The sequence below is a fragment of the Micrasema longulum genome, unplaced genomic scaffold, assembly GCF_059751315.1.
Source record: "Micrasema longulum isolate JH-2025_06_02 unplaced genomic scaffold, ASM5975131v1 h1tg002388l, whole genome shotgun sequence".
Lineage (NCBI taxonomy): Eukaryota > Metazoa > Arthropoda > Insecta > Trichoptera > Brachycentridae > Micrasema > Micrasema longulum.
This window is the reverse complement of record NW_028279537.1, coordinates 11,689-31,079: the sequence shown is the minus strand read 5'-3', so window position 1 is coordinate 31,079 and position 19,391 is coordinate 11,689. Positions and strand designations below refer to the sequence as shown.

Genomic DNA, 19,391 nt, shown 5'->3' with positions numbered 1-19,391 from the left:
TTACAGGACGTCTTGCAGCTACAGAGCGCATAGACAGTTAGAAATTTAGCCCCCATTTACACATTTTAAAAATTGACAAATAAATTTACTTAAAAAAAATAATAAAAAGGAGTAATATTACAACACGTGTTGCAGCTACTAATCGCATAGACGATTGGAATTCTAGACCCCATTTACAAAATTTAGGTATTTTAAAGTCGATTTATGAAAGCTAGATAACCAATCATTGTGCAGCTACAAAGCGCATGGACGAGTGGAATTCTAACATAGTTAAAATGATATCAATAAATTTACAAAAAATAGAGCATAGTAGTAAGTTTGTCAAGTGTTCATGCCAAGAAGTAAGCAATAAAAAACTAAATAAATAAAACACTATTTCAACTCCATGGTTAACAAAGGGAGATAGATGTTCGAAGAGAAGCTTTTGTAGACAGTAGGTAGATACCGTCGCCATGTGGCCCACTGGCAGTTTGATAATTTCTGGAAACGCATGTGTGTAGTTACTGGGGGATTATGCCTATTGTTCCAACGACTTGGTGTCCATTTTGGTCCGTATTATTTCGTTTTATGAGACGCAACATTCCTGTTGAATAAATTTTTTACATGAATATTACACAAACGCGTGTATGAGCGGTTCGATTTACCATTTTGTATGTTATTAGAAGGCAGATATTTGAAATATTATGTAATTATCAATAAATGTCAGTTCACTTTTAGTAGCACTATATATTGTAATTTATTAATTACGGGTGTAGTGTTCCAAATAGCAAAATTTAGGTTCTTTCGCGTCAAAAACTGATGCATTCTTAAACGGTTTTAATGGCCCTGTTGTATACAAAAAATGGTGACACGTATTCAAAAGGCCTATTTGTCTTTCTGTGTTTGCTTTCGCTTGCTTATACCGCGGCCCTCTTTTTGTTTCGGGATTTGATGCCAGTATGATTAAGTAAAGTAATATAAAACTACAAAGTACAAAGTCAGCGCCCTTGAGGTGATTTTCACAAAAATGGTGCTTTATAAATTATCCAAACATTATTATTAATATTATAAATTTTAAAAGTTCTTCAGGTCTTCGATTGGGATGTGTTGACCCTTTTTACTGATTAATCATTTTATTATTTTATGTACCTACCAGGCGCGTGCTATGACAATAATTAGACTTTAAAATTATTAGTAGGTAAGATGATAATTTTTTTTTCTTCTTAATTTTAGTTGGTATTTGGTAGGTTTAAATGTAGGTTTGTAGATATACTTATAAAATTGATTTATTTTTGCTTTATTAAGTTAGTTAAATTAAATAAAAAAAAAGTGTAATCGTTTTCAAGCTATAAAAAACAAAGTTCAAAAAAAATTAAAAAACTCTACAATATCTATGTTCAGGGATCAAAGAGTTGAAAAAATATTATAAAACACTTTTCACGCCAATTAAAGTTATTTCGTTATTTTCTGACCTTCGCATATCCTATCCAGGGAACTAACGAAATAGTCATCACAGACGATAGCCAAACCCAGGAAAGAGAAGATGGCTAATAGGATGTGGATAATCAGACCTCCATGTCTTCTGCTCGATGGACCCATCAATGGATTAGGAAACTGCAATGGAAAAAATATTTTGTCAAAATAATTCAGTCACCTTTGTCGCGCCTCTTATGGCAAACACGCGACGGAAGTTAAAAATCGCACCGATAAAACAATTTTATGATTACAAAATCTAAAAAATCATACAATATAGTAAGAATTGCTACATGTGTCCAGTCAAAAAACTTTAACACTAGAAGCTATGACAAATCAGAAGGCGGACACATCTTTTGGTAAGAAACAAATCTAACAGTTTTGAACTGTGAGTAGTCAAAAGGTAATAGTGCGTCTTCCCGTTATTGTTCTGAGATTGATAGTGTTTTTATAGGGAAAGCTGTGGTAAGCATTTTATTTGATGATATTTCTTATGCAATTATTTGAATATATCCATATTCTAATATGTAGGGTGTTTTATAATGTTATGGTGTAACTAAATCTGAGTATTATTTTTACTGGGGTAGTAGAAGTCATTCTCTGGTGATTCTGCTATTTTTTCAGAGTAATATTAATTATAATTGTAATACTCGTATTTCAATAAAAAAGTAAAAGTACTAATTAGTACTTACTTATTTTATTTATTTTATTTCATTAGAAAGCCAACAGACATTTATACATTTATAAGAATCAATTATACCATAAATACATATCATAAAGTCCAATTAGAGGCTTCCACATAATATAAATAATAATATTGTTATTGTAAATGTTGTCACATAAAAATTATACATAACATAAAATAACTAATCATACAAAACTTATAATATTACTAGAAATGTAAATGAATATTGGTCACACAGTTGCACATTACAATAAATAATACAACTATAGTTGACCATACAGTGTACGAGTACATTTATTATGTGTCTACATACAGAACTGCACATAACCTGCATAATATAGGCTGCGGATTCAAGGCGCAACATCATAACTTGAATTATTTTTGGAAATTTCACTTTTAAAGGAAGTTAAAGATATGTTATTAATATCAATACAATTTAATTTCTGATTACACATATGGCAGGTTCTATTTACAAATGAATTTTGAAAAGATTTAGTTTTACATTTGGAAATTTTAAAAAGAGATTGGTTTCTGGTCTGCGTTACTGGGACTCTAAAACTACTAAAACTTACTAAAACTAATGTGTTTTTTATCGTTTTCTTTTCATGACAAGTAATATTAGGATATTTTGTGTTAGTTTCTTCGCAAATCCATGCCATTATTCCTACATCTTGCACAGTTTCTGTGATTTCAGATAATTATTGCAATTGTAACGGGTTTCATTATATTTTAAGTACAATTTGGCGTATATTTCAATTTTGTACATCTCAGGCATTTTTTTGTATGACCGACGAGTATTCCCCTTTATATGCGGAATACCGACGTGTCTCATCTCTGAACCATGATGCCCCACCTCTGAGGCGTTATGCCATTATGTAACACTGCTCTAGGGGGTATAGAAAATTCAAAATACCACCCCAGTAGCTCAATCACAAATAACTATCGACGAGCTAAAAAAAAAATATTTATGTATTTATTAATATACACAGCACGCAGTGCCTTTTACCTTATAAAGATAAATATTAAAAATAATATAAACATTTAAATAAAATGTGAAAAACTTAAAAACTATATTGCAAAGTATTATTTTACATAAATACTATATATGTAACTCAGTAGTTTTGTATAAAGAACATATTTAGACATAAGAAAAATAATTAAACAATGTGTGCTGATAAAATTTAAAAAAAATAATTTATGCATATTTTTCTTTAAAAGATACAAAATAAAAGTATTTTAAATACAATAAAATTCTTTTGTCTTAAAATAAAAATTAAAAAAATAGTAATAATAATGACAATTAAAGTAATTTAAAAAATAAGTATACGCGTAAATATGGTACATAATGGCACCCATACAAAAGTAAACATAAAAAGCAGTATAATCTAAAAATGTAAATTACCATTCATCATCTTTGAAATGATAAAATAGAGTTAATTTATATAAGCGATACCTTATGTGAAAAATATCAGCAACGTCGGTCAACAACATGTTAAGCATTTGAGCGATCACAATGAACAATAATGAACATGCTCAAGTTATCGCAGTCGTAAGTCAACGCGTGTGTAATCTCTAAGTCAACGCTCGTGTCGGTTTGTTTTTTGTTTTCCTCGTAAATAAATACAGTTCATTGGCAAAAAATTGTCGTTTGCCATAAAAAATAATATAATATATTGCAATTGGAAAAAAGCAAAGAATATCTAATACAAAAAGGTGAAAATTAAATTACAATTACTATGGCGACTGCTTATCTTGACACTTGGCTTGCCAACCGCTGCGCGCTGGCAAAATGCAATAAATAGCATGATAAATAATACATATATAAATATAAATAGCAGTTTTGGAATATTTTCCATATTTACACCGGTGAAATTCAAATATGCAATTGCGCAGCAGGATTATGCGTCGCGAAACGTAAATATTTTGACATTTAATATACGGTGGTCACGGATGTTCCATTGTGATCGCGAATACGATAAACATTCATGCTGAGAAACTGTTATTACGTCGCTTATAAGTACGTCAATAGTTATTTGTGATTGAGCTAAAAGAGGTGTCCGCACTATATTTATTTATACATCAACGGTTCAAAGAACCTTTTACAAAAAAAAAGATTTACAGAAATATCACAGAAGAGCACAATAATCATGTTGTACATTATATGAAATAATAGAATAATCAAAACCAAACAATTTAGTGAACATATAATATAAAAACCAAAAAAGTAAAAAAGAAACAAAACATCTCTAAATAAAAGATAACAATAATTATGAGAAAATCTTATGTTCTCAATATAAATATGAATATAACACAGTAAAGTTGAAAATAACTAGATAATAAAAAAAAAAAAATTAATATAACATTTGTACTTTAATAATTATAAGTTTTTTAAAGCAATAAAATAAAAAAACATTCTACTACTACTACTACCATCACGCCATTTCCCCGTAGGGGTAGGCAGAGAGAATGGACCGCCGCACACGTCTATCCTGGCATACACTCCTAGCCTCTTCCACATTCATACATCTTGTCATACATGCCCTTCGGTTCTATCTGCTTTTGACATGACCAGACTTAAGATTTTGGTTTATCTGATCATGCCACGTCTTCCTTGGTCGTCCTCGTCTAACGTTGCCGTTCATTTTTGCCATATATACTTGTTTTACCATTCTCTCGTCGTCCATTCGTTCTACGTGACCAAACCATCTCAGAGACCCTTTCTTAATCTTATCAATTATACTTGTCTCAGATTTACACTCTCGCCTGATTTCATCATTCGTAACCCTGTCATACATTGATTTCCCACACATTCGTCTAAGAGATCGCATTTCAACCGCGTTCACTCGGCTTTCATCCTTCCTCTGCCAGTTCCATGTTTCACTTCCATACATAAGTGTTGGGACTAAAACTCCGTTGTGCACTGCCAGTTTAGCTTCGATTGACATATTTACCTAATACGATTGACATATTTACCTAATAATACCTTTATTTGGTGAAATCGTCATCAGTTGGTTAGAAGTAAATAATTATAAATCCACCAATGTACAATTTAAATAAGGTCTAACATGTTAAAATAAGGAAATGAAAAATCACGTATTCCAGGAAACAAAGTTAAATTTATAGATATATTTAAAAATAAATCCATTACTTTTCAAAAAAATAACGAGTGAGAATACGTTTTAATTCATGAACAGATTTTGTATTGAAAATATCGAATATTTGCTCAAATAGGGCCTTACTTATAAATTGGGTATAAAGTTAAGCTTGAGAATAGTGGTAGAATAATGATGGTATAGCAAAAAGTATTACTTGAGAATCTCGCATAGAATTAAACTCGGTTTAAATCTGGAGTAGCGACCATAGAAACTTTTACCTGCACATTATGTGGTATAACGCTGGAATAAGTACGTGATCTGTCAAAATTCATATTTTTCGGTAGTCAAAATGTATAGTTTATCAGTATTTTTTCAATTTTAAACAATTTCAAAGTCCTGCGACATTCTCAATACGATTCAAGTGATTTATGATTATTTGTTTTAATAATATCTAAAATGTTATATGTTTGTATGTGTTTTAATTAATTGTGATAAAAAAAGAAACATGAATAAACTATAGAATTCGTTTTTAACTTAACGGTTTTTTCCATGTTCTCAATTACACTGACAAAATTCTCGATTTGACTTTAACGTTTGTTTGTGTTGTTATAGAAGTTACTGCGCACGCGCACATATCAGTATTGACCGTTTAAAAAAATTAAGCATGAAATAACCTGTGAATTGTTATTCTAGGTAATAATATTTTTATAAGTAAGCTTTCTTTTATATCGGTTATAAATAGTCAAACCGGGTATAGATATTTCTTAATATAAACCTGGTATAAGGAAATTTAATAAGTAAGGCTGATAGATTTCCATACCGCCTCCATTTGATTACAGGTGTAACCGGAGTTTGCTGCGTCGGTTCTTTTATTTCTTTATTTTTACGAGACACCGATTCTCGAAACTAAATATTTTGCTGTATTTGGCTCAAGTGAGGTGCCACGATATGCGTCCGTAATGGAGAATAGATACAGGCATTTGATTTTACTAAATAAATACCGTTGAATGTGGCACCCGTTCTTCCTAACCTCTCTTCCATGCATTGAATACTCCTATTTTCCGTAATATATTTATGCTCCTTTGAAATTCTCGACCCTTTCGATAACTTAGTTTGACAGAGTCAAGGGATTTTGGGCATTAAGGCACAAAGTGTTACACAATAGATGGATTTTTGCAATATTGATTTTAAAACCCATTCATGGGGAGTAGCTTTAAGCCTATCAACAGTGACTTAAAGACTCCTGACTGAATCGCAATACTGTAAAAACCTCTATTATCCGGACCTTAATTATTCGGATAGGATTTTTTAAATTTATATTTTTACAAATTAAACTAATTTTCACAGCGTCAGCTATTGAAATAAGTCGTCTCATTATTCCCAAACGGCCAAGTATCTAAGTATGACGTCGACTAGTGTCTCTCCATGTGGTTCACTCAAAAGCGATCATCTGGTCAGCTAATATCTGGTTCAATATTATGTAAAAAAGCGATATATTTTAACACAAGTTTGAATGGGGGTTCAAATTTCAAGGCAAGTTCAGAATGGCTAGAAAGATTCAAAGATGGATATGGTATTAGAGAACGGAAAACACACGGGGAAAAGCTTTTTCGCCTCCACTTTTAAGTGTTTAGATATGATCGGGTTGTGGTCCCGTGGCTAGTGTCTCAGACTCACGGCTCAAAAGTTCGTGGTTCAGATCCCACTCTACAACAACTTGATCGCATTTTCTAAAAGTGAGTTATTTACAACTCGTTGAAAATGGCCCTCAAAATTAAATATTTGGGTAAATCATAAGGACGCTAATATTCCTTTTTTTAAATTAAAAAATATATATTTCGCCATGAAGTGGTATGAGAAGAGAGGAAGAATGTAACTCGAGGCAGCCTGTCTCAAAAATAATATCTTTAAAATATAATTGATTTGGCAGCTTCTAAAGGGAAAGCTAATTTGAAGCAAAAATCAATAATTGTTCTGTTTTTATTGTCAATAATTTTACATTAAAGTTTTATATCTGCTTATGTACGACGTACATGTACATATTTCAATGAAAAACATTCACAATAGTATGTAGACATGTATATTTTTCATTATTCTCTTGATCATTTTTTATTATGCAAATTTTCGGCTATCCGGATTACTCTCATCCCCAATTAGGAAATACCACATACTACGAATACCGATAAAAGTATGTGAAACGGATTTAGACAAATAAATTGTTTTTTTCAAAATCAATTTAGATTTTGTGGAGAAATGCTTTCAAACATAATTTTATAAATTAAATTGTTAAAAAATATGTCTCTACAAAAACGCGACATGTTTGGCCTTGCCAATTGTGTCGTCAAGATTCGTGAAGACGTTCTTTTTAAATTTAAACGGTCACAAACAAAGTTAAAAATTTGAACTAATCGAGACGTATTAGGGGCATAACCAATGTAATGAACCGTTTTCGCAAGAAATTAAAAATTACAAAAAAAATGCTTCGAATAAATAATTTTACTATAATACCGCTCATAATTTCAAAGAAATTATTATTGTGGATAATGTTCCGGCGCCCTCCAACATACCCGTCAGAACAGCTGTTCCAATACACGGAGGTGCTGGATATGAGACAACTGAACCTAAAAGAAGCACTTACTCACTTCTGGTCAAACAATAAGGAGAGGTCTCAGCAGAATGTCCGTACGAGGTTTTCCCAGAGAATGAATTATGTCATAGCCAAAACCCGTACGACTTTTGCTCAGAGACATCTCTCATTTATCGCACCGAGAGTGCTCAATATTTGGAAGAACGTATTAAGCTCTCAAGGACAAATAATATTTTCAAGAAAGGAGTTAAGGACTGAAATTTCCTCAGTGGGAGGGATTTGAGTAGGAAACTCCTAAATGATTTTCCAAATGCTTTAGTTTACTGTTTACCATATTGATGTGCCATATATGTGTTTTTAAAATATTTTTTATAATTATTTTTTATATTTCTAATCCTATATTTGTGGTGATATACTCATGTGTCTGTGTCATATAATTGCTCGTCCCATCTCAACACAGGACTTTTAGTCCCATGGAGTCTCAAATAATGTACAATAAACTTATGTAAATACAATAGTTACTAGATACTCCACCCTGATGCTGCAAAAAAAAAATAAAAATACAACCTTCGGTCAAAGAGGATTGACCGACTACTCGGTTAAAGTGTACAATCTACTTCCATTATCCATAAGGACAATAAGTACGTTCTCAAAATATATATATTTTTTATTATTTTTTTATATTTTTATTTATTTGAAAATTTATTTAAAAACCCTTACGGATTATTACATTCATTTTACATAAAATAATATATACATTTTTCATTTATACTCTGTTGTTCAAAATAATATTTTTTACATCTTTTGAAAAGTTTGTCTGAGTCTTTTGTTTAGTTTTGTCTGGTAGTTTATTGTATAATTTCAGTCCCTGGTTCATTAGTCTTGATTGTCCTTGTCTTGTTTTAGAAAGTTGTATATGGTATTTGTCTGATATTCTCGTATTATGTCCATGTTGACTACAATTTTTTACTAGTTTTAGTTCTTCGTCTACAATTACATTAGTGGCTAATTTATAGATAAATTTTAATGATTCTAGTTGAAAGAGTTCAGTTATATTTAATTGCTTAGTTTGTTTAAAAAGTTCTCTAGTTGCAGTTAAATAGGGAAGGTCATATACTAACTTTAATATTTTATTTTGTTGTCTTTGTAGTCTGTTTATGTCATTTTGATATCCTGCTCCCCATAATAGTTGCGTATAACATATTTTAGTTTTTACATAGGCTTCATACATTATAATTTTTTCCGTTTTTGGAATAAAATTTTTGATTTTTAAAAAAAGACTCGATAATGTCGCCACTTTGCTAATTAAATTGTTGATATGAATTGTTTATGTTAATCGTCTGTCTAATGTTAGTCCTAAGTATTTAACATGTTCAATTTCAGTAAGTCGTTCATTATTTATGTAAGCATCTACTTTATGACATTTTTTTCTAGTTTCAAAATGGATAATATTGCATTTTTTTTCATTAAGTGTAAGTAAGTTTGTGTTTGTCCATTTAGTCAACATAGTTAGGTCTTTGTTTATGTCATTGTTTGTTAATACGTCTGTTTTATTTTTATAGAATAGTCCAATGTCGTCGGCATACATAATAATTTTTCCCTTAAAATTGTACAGTGACAAATCATTAATGTATAAAATATATAACAGAGGACCCAAAATGGATCCTTGCTTTTAAGAAATGGATAGTGGAGGTGGGTTGCGCACGGATCGATGAGTGGATCAAGCCAAATATGCAAAATATATACACTATTTATGAATTTTATTAATTAGTCTATATAAATTGGTTATGTTTTTTAAGAATATTTTTGTTCTTTATTTTGTTTATTATGTGAATTATAATTAGGTTAATTGGTTTAATTACGTTTTTTTATTGTTCTTATTTTGTTAATTTTTTTGACTTTGTTAAATATATTTCATAACTTTGTTAAATATTATCTTAGGCAAGTTTCACATTTTTGTAAAATGTTTCCCTCGGCACGGGACACCCCAGTGAGGGAACATTATTCTGTATAAAAAAATGAATACAAACAATGTAAAAGTATAAATAAATTAAAAAAATGTATGTAAATAAATAAATGAATAAATGTTTTTTTAATCGACAGTATTTTATGGAACCTTATTAATTTTAAATTGTAAAAAAGTCATATTTCCGTGTCAGCCTGGATAACTGAGGTTCTACTGTATATAAATATAATTTTAAAAGTAAAAGAAAATTAAAATTACCTGCTCGATAGCTGGTGCTGTGCAATTTATCCTTCTCGGCCGTAGTGTGTGGACTTCTGGTTTGTCAGTAGACGGTTCTCCCTCGGGACCCTATAGGACATACACGGATTAAATGGAAGTTCGTTGTCAAACTAATATTTACATAAAGAGTCTATTGTCTAGCTATTAAGAGTTGTTTGGTGCATATAAATGTATGCATTCCAAAATGATGGAATTATAAATAAATAGACCAAAACAAAATTTTCTGCCGAAACCGGATGTCGGCTTCTTTTCTAGTTTACAGTCATTTCAAATGCCCAAAATAAGGAGTTTTTATCAGTAAACCTTACAAGTTCATTAACATAAGTGTAAAATAAAATTCACAATATATTGATAGGCATAAATTTGTTTGTTCTTTTCAGTTTTTGGTTTGTTGTTATTTTATTTTATTTGGGTAATCAACAGTTCTACATACATATTTTTAGTAAACAAACATATATATTGTATAAACTCAGAACTAATAACAGATTTCCACATAGTATACAAAGTTAGTAAAGAAAATATAAAAATATAATATGTTATACATTATAAATATATTTCAACTGTAACAGTTCTTTAAGATTAACAAATAACAACAGGGATGGAGAATACCTTAACTAAGGGAATACGGAAGTCTAGGCATTGACAAGGCTTATGACCTGTAATTGGCTGGTTTAAGTGGCCACTTTACACACTGTGCAACATTCACCATTTTACCCATGTTTGAACTTCCATATTTCTTCAATTCTTCCATTTTTTGATTTAAGTGAATTTCAGTCTTTTGTCTACGAACATTTGGACAAACTCAAATATTGTTATGAAACAGTTCTTTAATGTTGACTGTTGTTAACTGTTGAGGGGGATTGTACCGGATAGCATTATCCGTGAGGCGAAACATATGGGCGAAAGTGTATATTTTAAATTCTGTAATGTCCTGCCGGTAAAACAACTTTTTGACTACAAATTGATTGTAGATCACATTGTTGATCCGGAATATAAAAAAAGAGTTTCCCACACTCACAAAACTAGATTGAAAACTAAGGGCTCCCTGTCTGTTCCATCATTAACATGAAAAATCTTCAAATGAAAAAAAAAGAACTGAAGAAATATCTTCTAGATACTTTATAGTGTCTGTTTATAAATAAATCTGTAAAATACAAATAAAATAAATGTAATATAAACCTGTCATAAAAAAAAATGTTTCCCACCGAAAAGTTTTTAGACTTAGTGGGTAACAAATTCTTTTATGTATTTTTTAATTATAAAATAAACGCTGCTCTGCAGCACTGAAACTGAAAAAAAATGTACGCTATGGGAACTTCAACTTATTTAATATAAAAGAATTACTAAAATATACATATTCATATATATATCAGTGGCAAATTGTGATTTTATTTACAGGTAAGCAAAAAAAATGCACATATCTGTACCTAAAAAGAAGGTACGTAATAAAATGTAAGAAATATATACTATAAATGGATATTTTCTGTGGTTCTGTGTGATACAACAATTCTCACCCATGAAATCAACTCAAAGGACGTAAATTAGTGACATATTATATTATAAAGATATATTATCCATTACCTTAATACATAACTCATTAAAAAATGAATAAATAATAGCACTATGAATTCAGTCGATATTAGGTATTCAATTGAAATGTCAACTGGCCGAATTGTTCTAGAAATTAGTAGTGCTAAAAACGGCCGCGTTGAGAGCCATATGTGCTGCAATATGACGCATGAAAGTAATTATAATCTTATGTCAAAAGTAGCATCTCAAAGAAAAATAGCCCTTGAGAAATAATGTTTAAAATACTGATTTCCAAATCAAGAATCTTAAAAAAAATTGTGTTATTTCCAAGTTTAATTTAGGAGAAAAAACCCGCACTGGGGTTAAGGCATTTAAAATATAGTATACTTATTTGTATGAAAAAATAAGCGGGATTAAACGGCAAGTTTCTTGACTCACTTTAGGCGCTGGTTGCGCTTTATTAATATTAATATTTATATTAGGATAAAAATACGAACAATGGAAATAATTTAAAATAAAAAGCAATTATTTATTTGTTTTTCTGTAAATAAAGTTACAGTAAAACATTATTATGGTCAGTCAAATATAATGGTAAGCTGCGCATAATCGCTTCTATACACGGTTCGCCCCTGGTTTATATAATGTTATCTCTCATCAACTTCAGGGTGCCTGGAAGAATGACCAGACAAGTGCCACCGTTTTTTAGCAACAATTCACCGACAGTGTATACTTGAAGTGCCGTATCAAACAGACTTCATGAACTCGGCAATAGTAAGTTATTCCCACGCATCGGATATATTTAGTGTAGGGTATTGTTCCTATAGAACAAACCTTTTGAACTTTATCAAAGATGGTGGACACTGCAATGAGTTAGGTAGGGCGCTGCGTTCGTAAACCAATTGCAATGGAGTTCCATCATTTGTTACATGAAGTAAGGTGATCAGATGCCAGGAACGATGAGATTTACGTCCACCATGCCAGGAATCGAACCCAGGATCTCAAGTATGGTAGGCGAACGCATCATCCACTACAAAAGGAGGCGGACTTATTTCCACTTGGTTTCCGTAGTCAGGATTTTTACCTTAGAGCTGCCCGGAGACACTAACTACCAGGTGCGTGCGGTGAATTTTTTGATTAGGGAAGCAGAAATTCAAATTTAGTGCTTTGAAATAAACTATAATGCGATTTTATGCGATAATTTTGTCATAAAAGAGTTATATATTAGAGTTTAATATTATAATGCCATCGTGTCAACCGATTTAAGTGCTATTTTTTTTATAAAACCGTCACAATACACATAAAAAAACCTGGATATGTTTGTTAGGATTGGTTCCAGAGATATTAAAGATCTCTATTTGCGCATGCGCAGACTTGTAATATTCTGTAGGTACTGACGTCCGGCTCTAAATGAACTAAAGCACTTTCGTAGTTCCATAATCCAGAATCAGACAAAGCGCGGTGCATTTTATACCTTGTTGAGAAAGCAAGCTTGTGTGTGGGTTGTCACATTTATTTGGACGTTATTGATGAATAAACATCGAACCCTTCTCAGATGGCTTTGATTAAAACAACAAACCAATAGTAAATATTTCTTGTTGTTATTTAAAGGATTAGTTACCTTATAGCTGATTTTATTACATATAATGAAAATAGATACTGATTGTGTCGAGGTCAAATTTTTAGGGAAGCATTAGTTACATCCAATGTATGGACGGACCGCGCATGCTAACTACCTATCTCTAAATTAGGCTTATGAGTACCTCTGTTCCTTCTGGTCCAGAAGTTGTCAACGTTGATTTTGTTGTTTCTGATTTTGCTTCCATTTCCTGCAAAGAAAAAAAAACAATTAGTAAACAATAACAAAGTTCCTTTTTGTGGAAAATACATGCAGTGGTCTCTCGGTAATCCGACATATATCGGACCAGAACACCACCGGATTACTGGAAATTTTTGATAATGACGCATTTAAGCGGCAGGAGCTATGTTTTATTGTAAACATATATTTATTAAAAAATGCTAACAACAAACACTACATCAGAACATACACGCAATTCATTTGTTTATTTATTTGTTCTTTTACAATTTATGTACGACATTTTCTACATCAAAGAATATGTTCTCTCACTGGGGTGTTCCATGCCGACGTAGACATTTTATATCATTTTGACACATGCCTTATTAAACATAACTGAATAATTATCTCACACTAGCGGACCCGACAGACGTTGTTTTACCCGAACGTTGGCTTGCCTGCTATTACCTTGGAAAAATACTTTACATCGATAAGTATGTACCTAGGTACTTGTTTATGATTAAATTCCAAAACTAAAAAATGCTGATATTCAAAAATTGAATTTAAGTACGTACCTAGTTACTTGTTTATGGTTGAATTCCCAAACATAAAATAAATATTTTTTCAAATACGGCATTCTTTCTGCAAACGTCAAACTCCGGTCTTCTCACCAACAGAGGAGTGTACTTATATAGGAATACGATTTCAAAAAATGTAGGTATAGAATTTAATATTATTTTGGCATTACCGAAAATCCAGTAAAAAGAAATAAATGGGTAGAAATTATAAGGAATTTAAGGGAAAAATCTGATTGAGACCCACAAAAAACAAAGGCTGTTTGTAAATATTAAAAAACAAATTTTTTATACCCAAAAAAACAACATCTTTCCATTTTTTTGTAAATGCATTCTAATCGAATGCAACCCTGGTGGATCGATAAATAAAACATTTATGCTCCTTACTTCTTTTTTACATATAAGATTGAAGATTGTAATATTTACGAATACGCACAGCGCAAAGATCTATATTTCTCTGAAAACCGCACGTAAATCGGTCAAGCCGTTTAGGATTTCAGTGACATTACTTGTACAGAGGAATTATATATATGAAGATAGTAAAACACATTAAACTCACAAATAAAAACACTATAAATAAAAACATTTTTTTACGTATTTGGCTTGGGGTGCTATTCTGAACCGTTCTCGCGGCACGAGAAAACAGTTTTTTTCTCGTGTATATTGTATGTATACACGAGATAATACGGCCATGAGAGGGTTTGAAATACCACCCTTGATCCATTCATCAATCCGTGCACATCCCACCTCCATTATCCATTTCTTAATAGCGATTGTATAGTGATAGTATTTACTAATTTAGGCCCTCAGTATCAAAGATGGCCAAACGCTAAAAATAGTATCAAAAGCGGCCAACTGCATATTTAATCTTTATTTATAAAATGAAATGTTCATATGTGTGTTCTCGATGGACTGAATAACTACTTGACCAATTTACGTGCGGTTTTCAGCGAAACGTTGATCTTTGCCACGAGCATATTTATAGCTATTTAAATCTTCAATTTATTAAATAGAAAAAAAGTAAGGTGCGTATTTTTTTGTGATATATAAACATCATCAGAGTTGCGTTCGACGAGAATGCATCTAGTAATAAATGCAAAGATGTTAATTTTTAGTGTATAAAAAAAATTTTTTTGAATGTTTACAAACAAAATTCGTTTTTTATGAATCCCAATCAGATTATTTCTTTAAATTCCTCATAATTTCTACCCATTTATTTCTCTTTAATGGATTTTTGGTAATATTGAAATAATATCAACTGACATTCGATATGTTTTTAAAAACCGCATTCCTGAATAGAGTACACCCCTGTTGGTAAGTTGACGTTTACAAAAAAAATCTGCATTCGAAAATGAATTATTTAAGGTTTCGGAATTCAACCATAAACAAGTACCCAGGTACCTACTTAAATTCATACAGATTTTTTTATTTTGATACTGTCTAAAAAAAATACAAAATCGGTTCAGTTTTGAGTTGTGGAAAACGGGACAACGAAACGTTGATTTTATCTATTCTAACAAAAGGTCTGGCATGCAGTTGTCTTTTTCGTTCAGTATCGGGAAGTCATCTGCAAGACAGTGACAGGAAAACAATGTTTGAATACCTGTTTTTAAAAATTTACTGTCCTCACAATTTATATAAACTGAAAATAATAATGTATACGTACACACATAGAATTTAGAATAGTCCAGAAACTGCATACGCGCATCAAACAGAAGGCAACTAAACTACTCTTAAAGGGTAGTTTTAGGTTTTGACCCATTAGTTTCTTTGTAGACGTCGCTCAGTACGCAGATCCCGATTTGAATTCAACTATGCCGTGTTGTGTCATTTTGAAGTATAGAAATACTGCTGGGATCTATAAGAAACAGGATGAGATAACATTTCATGTGTAATTAGCAAATGCATGTGTAAGTAGCAAATGTATTACTTAAAAATTAAATTATTTTTCCATCTGTCAGATTGTCAAAGAAAACAAAATGGAAATATCATTAGTGTTGTCAAGGCTGTATTTTTTTTTACCCTACTTTGCTCATCTAATGAGAGAACTAATGAAAATTGGATCTCGGATTAAACAACGCCGTGGTGGACATTTGACCGACATTATCTTTAAAACATCAAATATTATTTAACATATTATAAAAATATCAATTTTATGTAAAATATATTTTTTTAATACTTTAATTTCAAAGTTCATTTATTCAATAACTCTTATTAAATAACCCTTTACTTATCTACTTCGCTATGTCAATCAATGTTTCCGCGTGCCCAATAAAATATTAGAGAAATTAACTAATAGCTTTTTTTAACCTTACATTTGTGTTATGATTATATTTTTTCCTATCTGGATACATTTGCGGAGACTTCACGAATGCGCGCGGTGAAAGTGGGGGGATTTTTGGACACAGATCGATGTATTCAAATATGATTCTACGCTCTTCTGGACTATTCTTAATTCTATGCGTACATATCTAATTTGGAATAAATACAATAATTGATAACAAATTTTCCACTATGTTCATTTAATATATAAACGAGTATGTACTCAAATCTAGCAATAGCAAAGCATTGCCGGTTCAGCTCGTGGTAGTAAAAATAACGTTCCTTATTATGTAAACCTTTAGGTCAATTGTTTAAAAAGTTAATGGCACCAAATATTATCATATATTTTTTTTTTGTATATATTGAAATTAAAAAGTTCTATAATATATATTTTCGAAATTTTCTCGAAAATATGTATTGAATCTTTTGATCTTGAACTTTCGCATATCTTTCAAGCCGGTACGTAACATCTTATTCCTAATTAAACTCAAACAACTATATTATATTTTATGTAACTCAATTATAACTTATGGCGTAATAGGATGGGGAGGCACTAATAAATAAATATTAAAACTTCTCGAATCTGCCCTTTAGGTACTCTAGTGTCAAGTTGTTCGAGGGATTAGATATATTAGATATAAAGCAATTATATATATCAAGAATAATTATGTTTATGAAAGCAAATTATTCTACCAATTCTCAAAAGGAACACTCCCACACTACCAGAAGTCAAACTAAAGGATGGGTCATGTAGTCTACCACAAACTCTGAATTCGGCCAAAGACATTTCAGGTTTCTGAGCCCCAAAATATTTAATATGTTTCCCGAACATTACAAAACCATGACCCGAATTAAATTAAATAAATTTGTTATTAAAGGGTTACGGTAGAGAAAAATCGGAAAACTTACAAAAAAACATTCTAAAATAATAAATGGTATGTATGTTGTAACTTAATAATAAATTAACTAGCAGGTAGTCATGTTATTGTTTATTTTGGCATAAAAATTTCTGCCTTAAAACAGGTTGTATGTAGTTAGGCAGACTAGACATAATCCAGAGAAATCTATTACCTAAGTATGTATGAAGTAGATAAAGAAATGTAATTTTTGTTAATAAACCATGATTATTATTATTATTAATCATGTAAGTTTTCATAATCGTTTGGCCATCTTTAACACTGAGGGCCTTAATTTTTAGGGCCACGGTTAGAAAAATTTTGCCCAGCCCATTTCTGTCCACAATTTAGTTAAAATTAAATATTTAAATTTTGTCCGTTTAGACTTTGGTTACTTTGAATATGGTAATCACTGGCGGCTCCCGGTTGAAAACATTGGCAGTGCATTTTTACATTTTATCAACTTGTATATTAAGTACAATAATATTATAACAATATGACAGGTCTGACGTTATAAACGAGCAATAGTATGACAGCCCGCGCATCGAAACCAGGAACGCTAAATTCGCCTAACATTATACGCACGTTATAGGTAACTAAATCAACTTAATTCGTACTAATATCATGTCAATACGCATGTTCAAAGTGACATTACAAACGAACTTCAAACTTCAAATCTGCGCATGCGTTGTCAATGCCCGGAGTATGTGTATTATCTTCTCCCTCTAACGTACAATTCACCGATATGAAGCGTTGTCTATCTCGCTTAAATGACGGTTTTAGGAGATATGGTATATTATCTTCTCCCTCTAACGCACGCAAATGACGGTTTTAGGAGGTATGGTATATTTCATACAAATTCAGAATAAAGAATTTCGCAAAACAGAATATGCACGGGGACGATTGCGCATGCGTAGACAAGATGAGAAAATCGTCCGCTAGTGTCGATTTCGCTAGATATTTTGGCACTAGTCTTGAATATTATGATGTTTACGAGAACAATATTGCAACGAATTCCTGTTTCTTTGTACCTATAACATATTTTTACAATTAATAAAATTATTTATTAATTTACAAATATTTTTACTCCGCAGTGCACTGCAGTTAGGCACATACTAAGGAACTGCCTCTTATGGTAATATATTCACCGTTGTTTATGATAATACATATTTATTTAATCTATGGTTGTTTTGCAACTGTCAAAACTTTTATGCTAATATAAAATATTATGTGACAATAATAATGACAGTAGTTTTTTTATGGTGAATTTGTTAAATTTCATAATTTTAATTGTATATTACGTACTTTCAGTTTATAATATTTCTGGTGTAAATAGTTCACAATAAAGTGTTTATTTTTTGTACAGGTACAATATATTATTTATTGACGAGCTTGTTTTTGCCGAGCACGCTTTATAAATTGTTAAGTGTCAGTGTTATCCTTACTTTCTCTCTAGGCTCCATTGTCGGGCCGAAGGTTGTGGCAGGCCCCTCAGCCTCGGCCTCCCTGGGCTGGGCGGGGGCGGCGGTGGTTCCCTCCGCCCCCGGCGAGGGCTCCTGGAGCCCGAGGGGCTCGGTCCTCTGGGACACCGCTATGAGGACGGAATACACCAGGAAGAACACGCCGGCGGATATGAACTTGTGTCGGCGAGGACGCTTCATGACCTAGAAGAAAAACGTAAGTGTTTTTACTTACAATATTTTAAACGTGTACAAATCATTGTAAAAATAATTCGGATAAAGCAAGTACATCAACTAACAGATAGAAGAATAAAAGATGGTCGCATTTTCATAAATTTCCGACGCGTTCTTTATTTATTTATTTAAACGCCTTTTTGACTTTTACATGTTTTACATACATATTTACAGATAAAAACAGACATATATTTTACACAGAAGTAGCAAAAAAATATATAAATGTTTTTTAGAAGAAAAAGAAATATATTAAAAATATAATCTTTAAATATTAGTATAAAAGTGGAAAGAACAGAAGGGCATTTTGAAATATGAAGACAGAAATGCATTTTACACAAAAAAGGAGTAAAAAATAAAAATGAATTAAGAAGAGTAGGAAAAATAAAATTTAAAAATAATTATTACATATTAGTAGAAAATATATGGGGACACATATTAATACATACATATATTGCATTGGAGAACAGGAGTACATTTTTTTGTATAGGTTGTATTAAAATAATCTTAAAATTAGAAGA

At 31.3% G+C, this 19,391-nt stretch overlaps 1 protein-coding gene across 1 annotated transcript in view; it reads right to left on the bottom strand.

Annotated features, from left to right (window-relative positions):
- Window positions 1–18,839, bottom strand: part of LOC148272295 (putative sodium/potassium/calcium exchanger CG1090) — a 45,017-nt gene extending 26,178 nt beyond the window's left edge. The window contains exons 1-4 of the mRNA XM_088240228.1: window positions 18,625–18,839; window positions 13,355–13,420; window positions 10,044–10,133; window positions 1,452–1,593 (exon numbers count right to left, since the gene is read on the bottom strand). Of these exons, the coding sequence (XP_088096354.1) occupies window positions 1,452–1,593; window positions 10,044–10,133; window positions 13,355–13,420; window positions 18,625–18,642 (316 nt within the window). The 5' untranslated portion in view covers window positions 18,643–18,839. The remainder of the gene's footprint in view (window positions 1–1,451; window positions 1,594–10,043; window positions 10,134–13,354; window positions 13,421–18,624) is intronic.
- Between the last annotated feature and the right edge of the window lie 552 nt (window positions 18,840–19,391).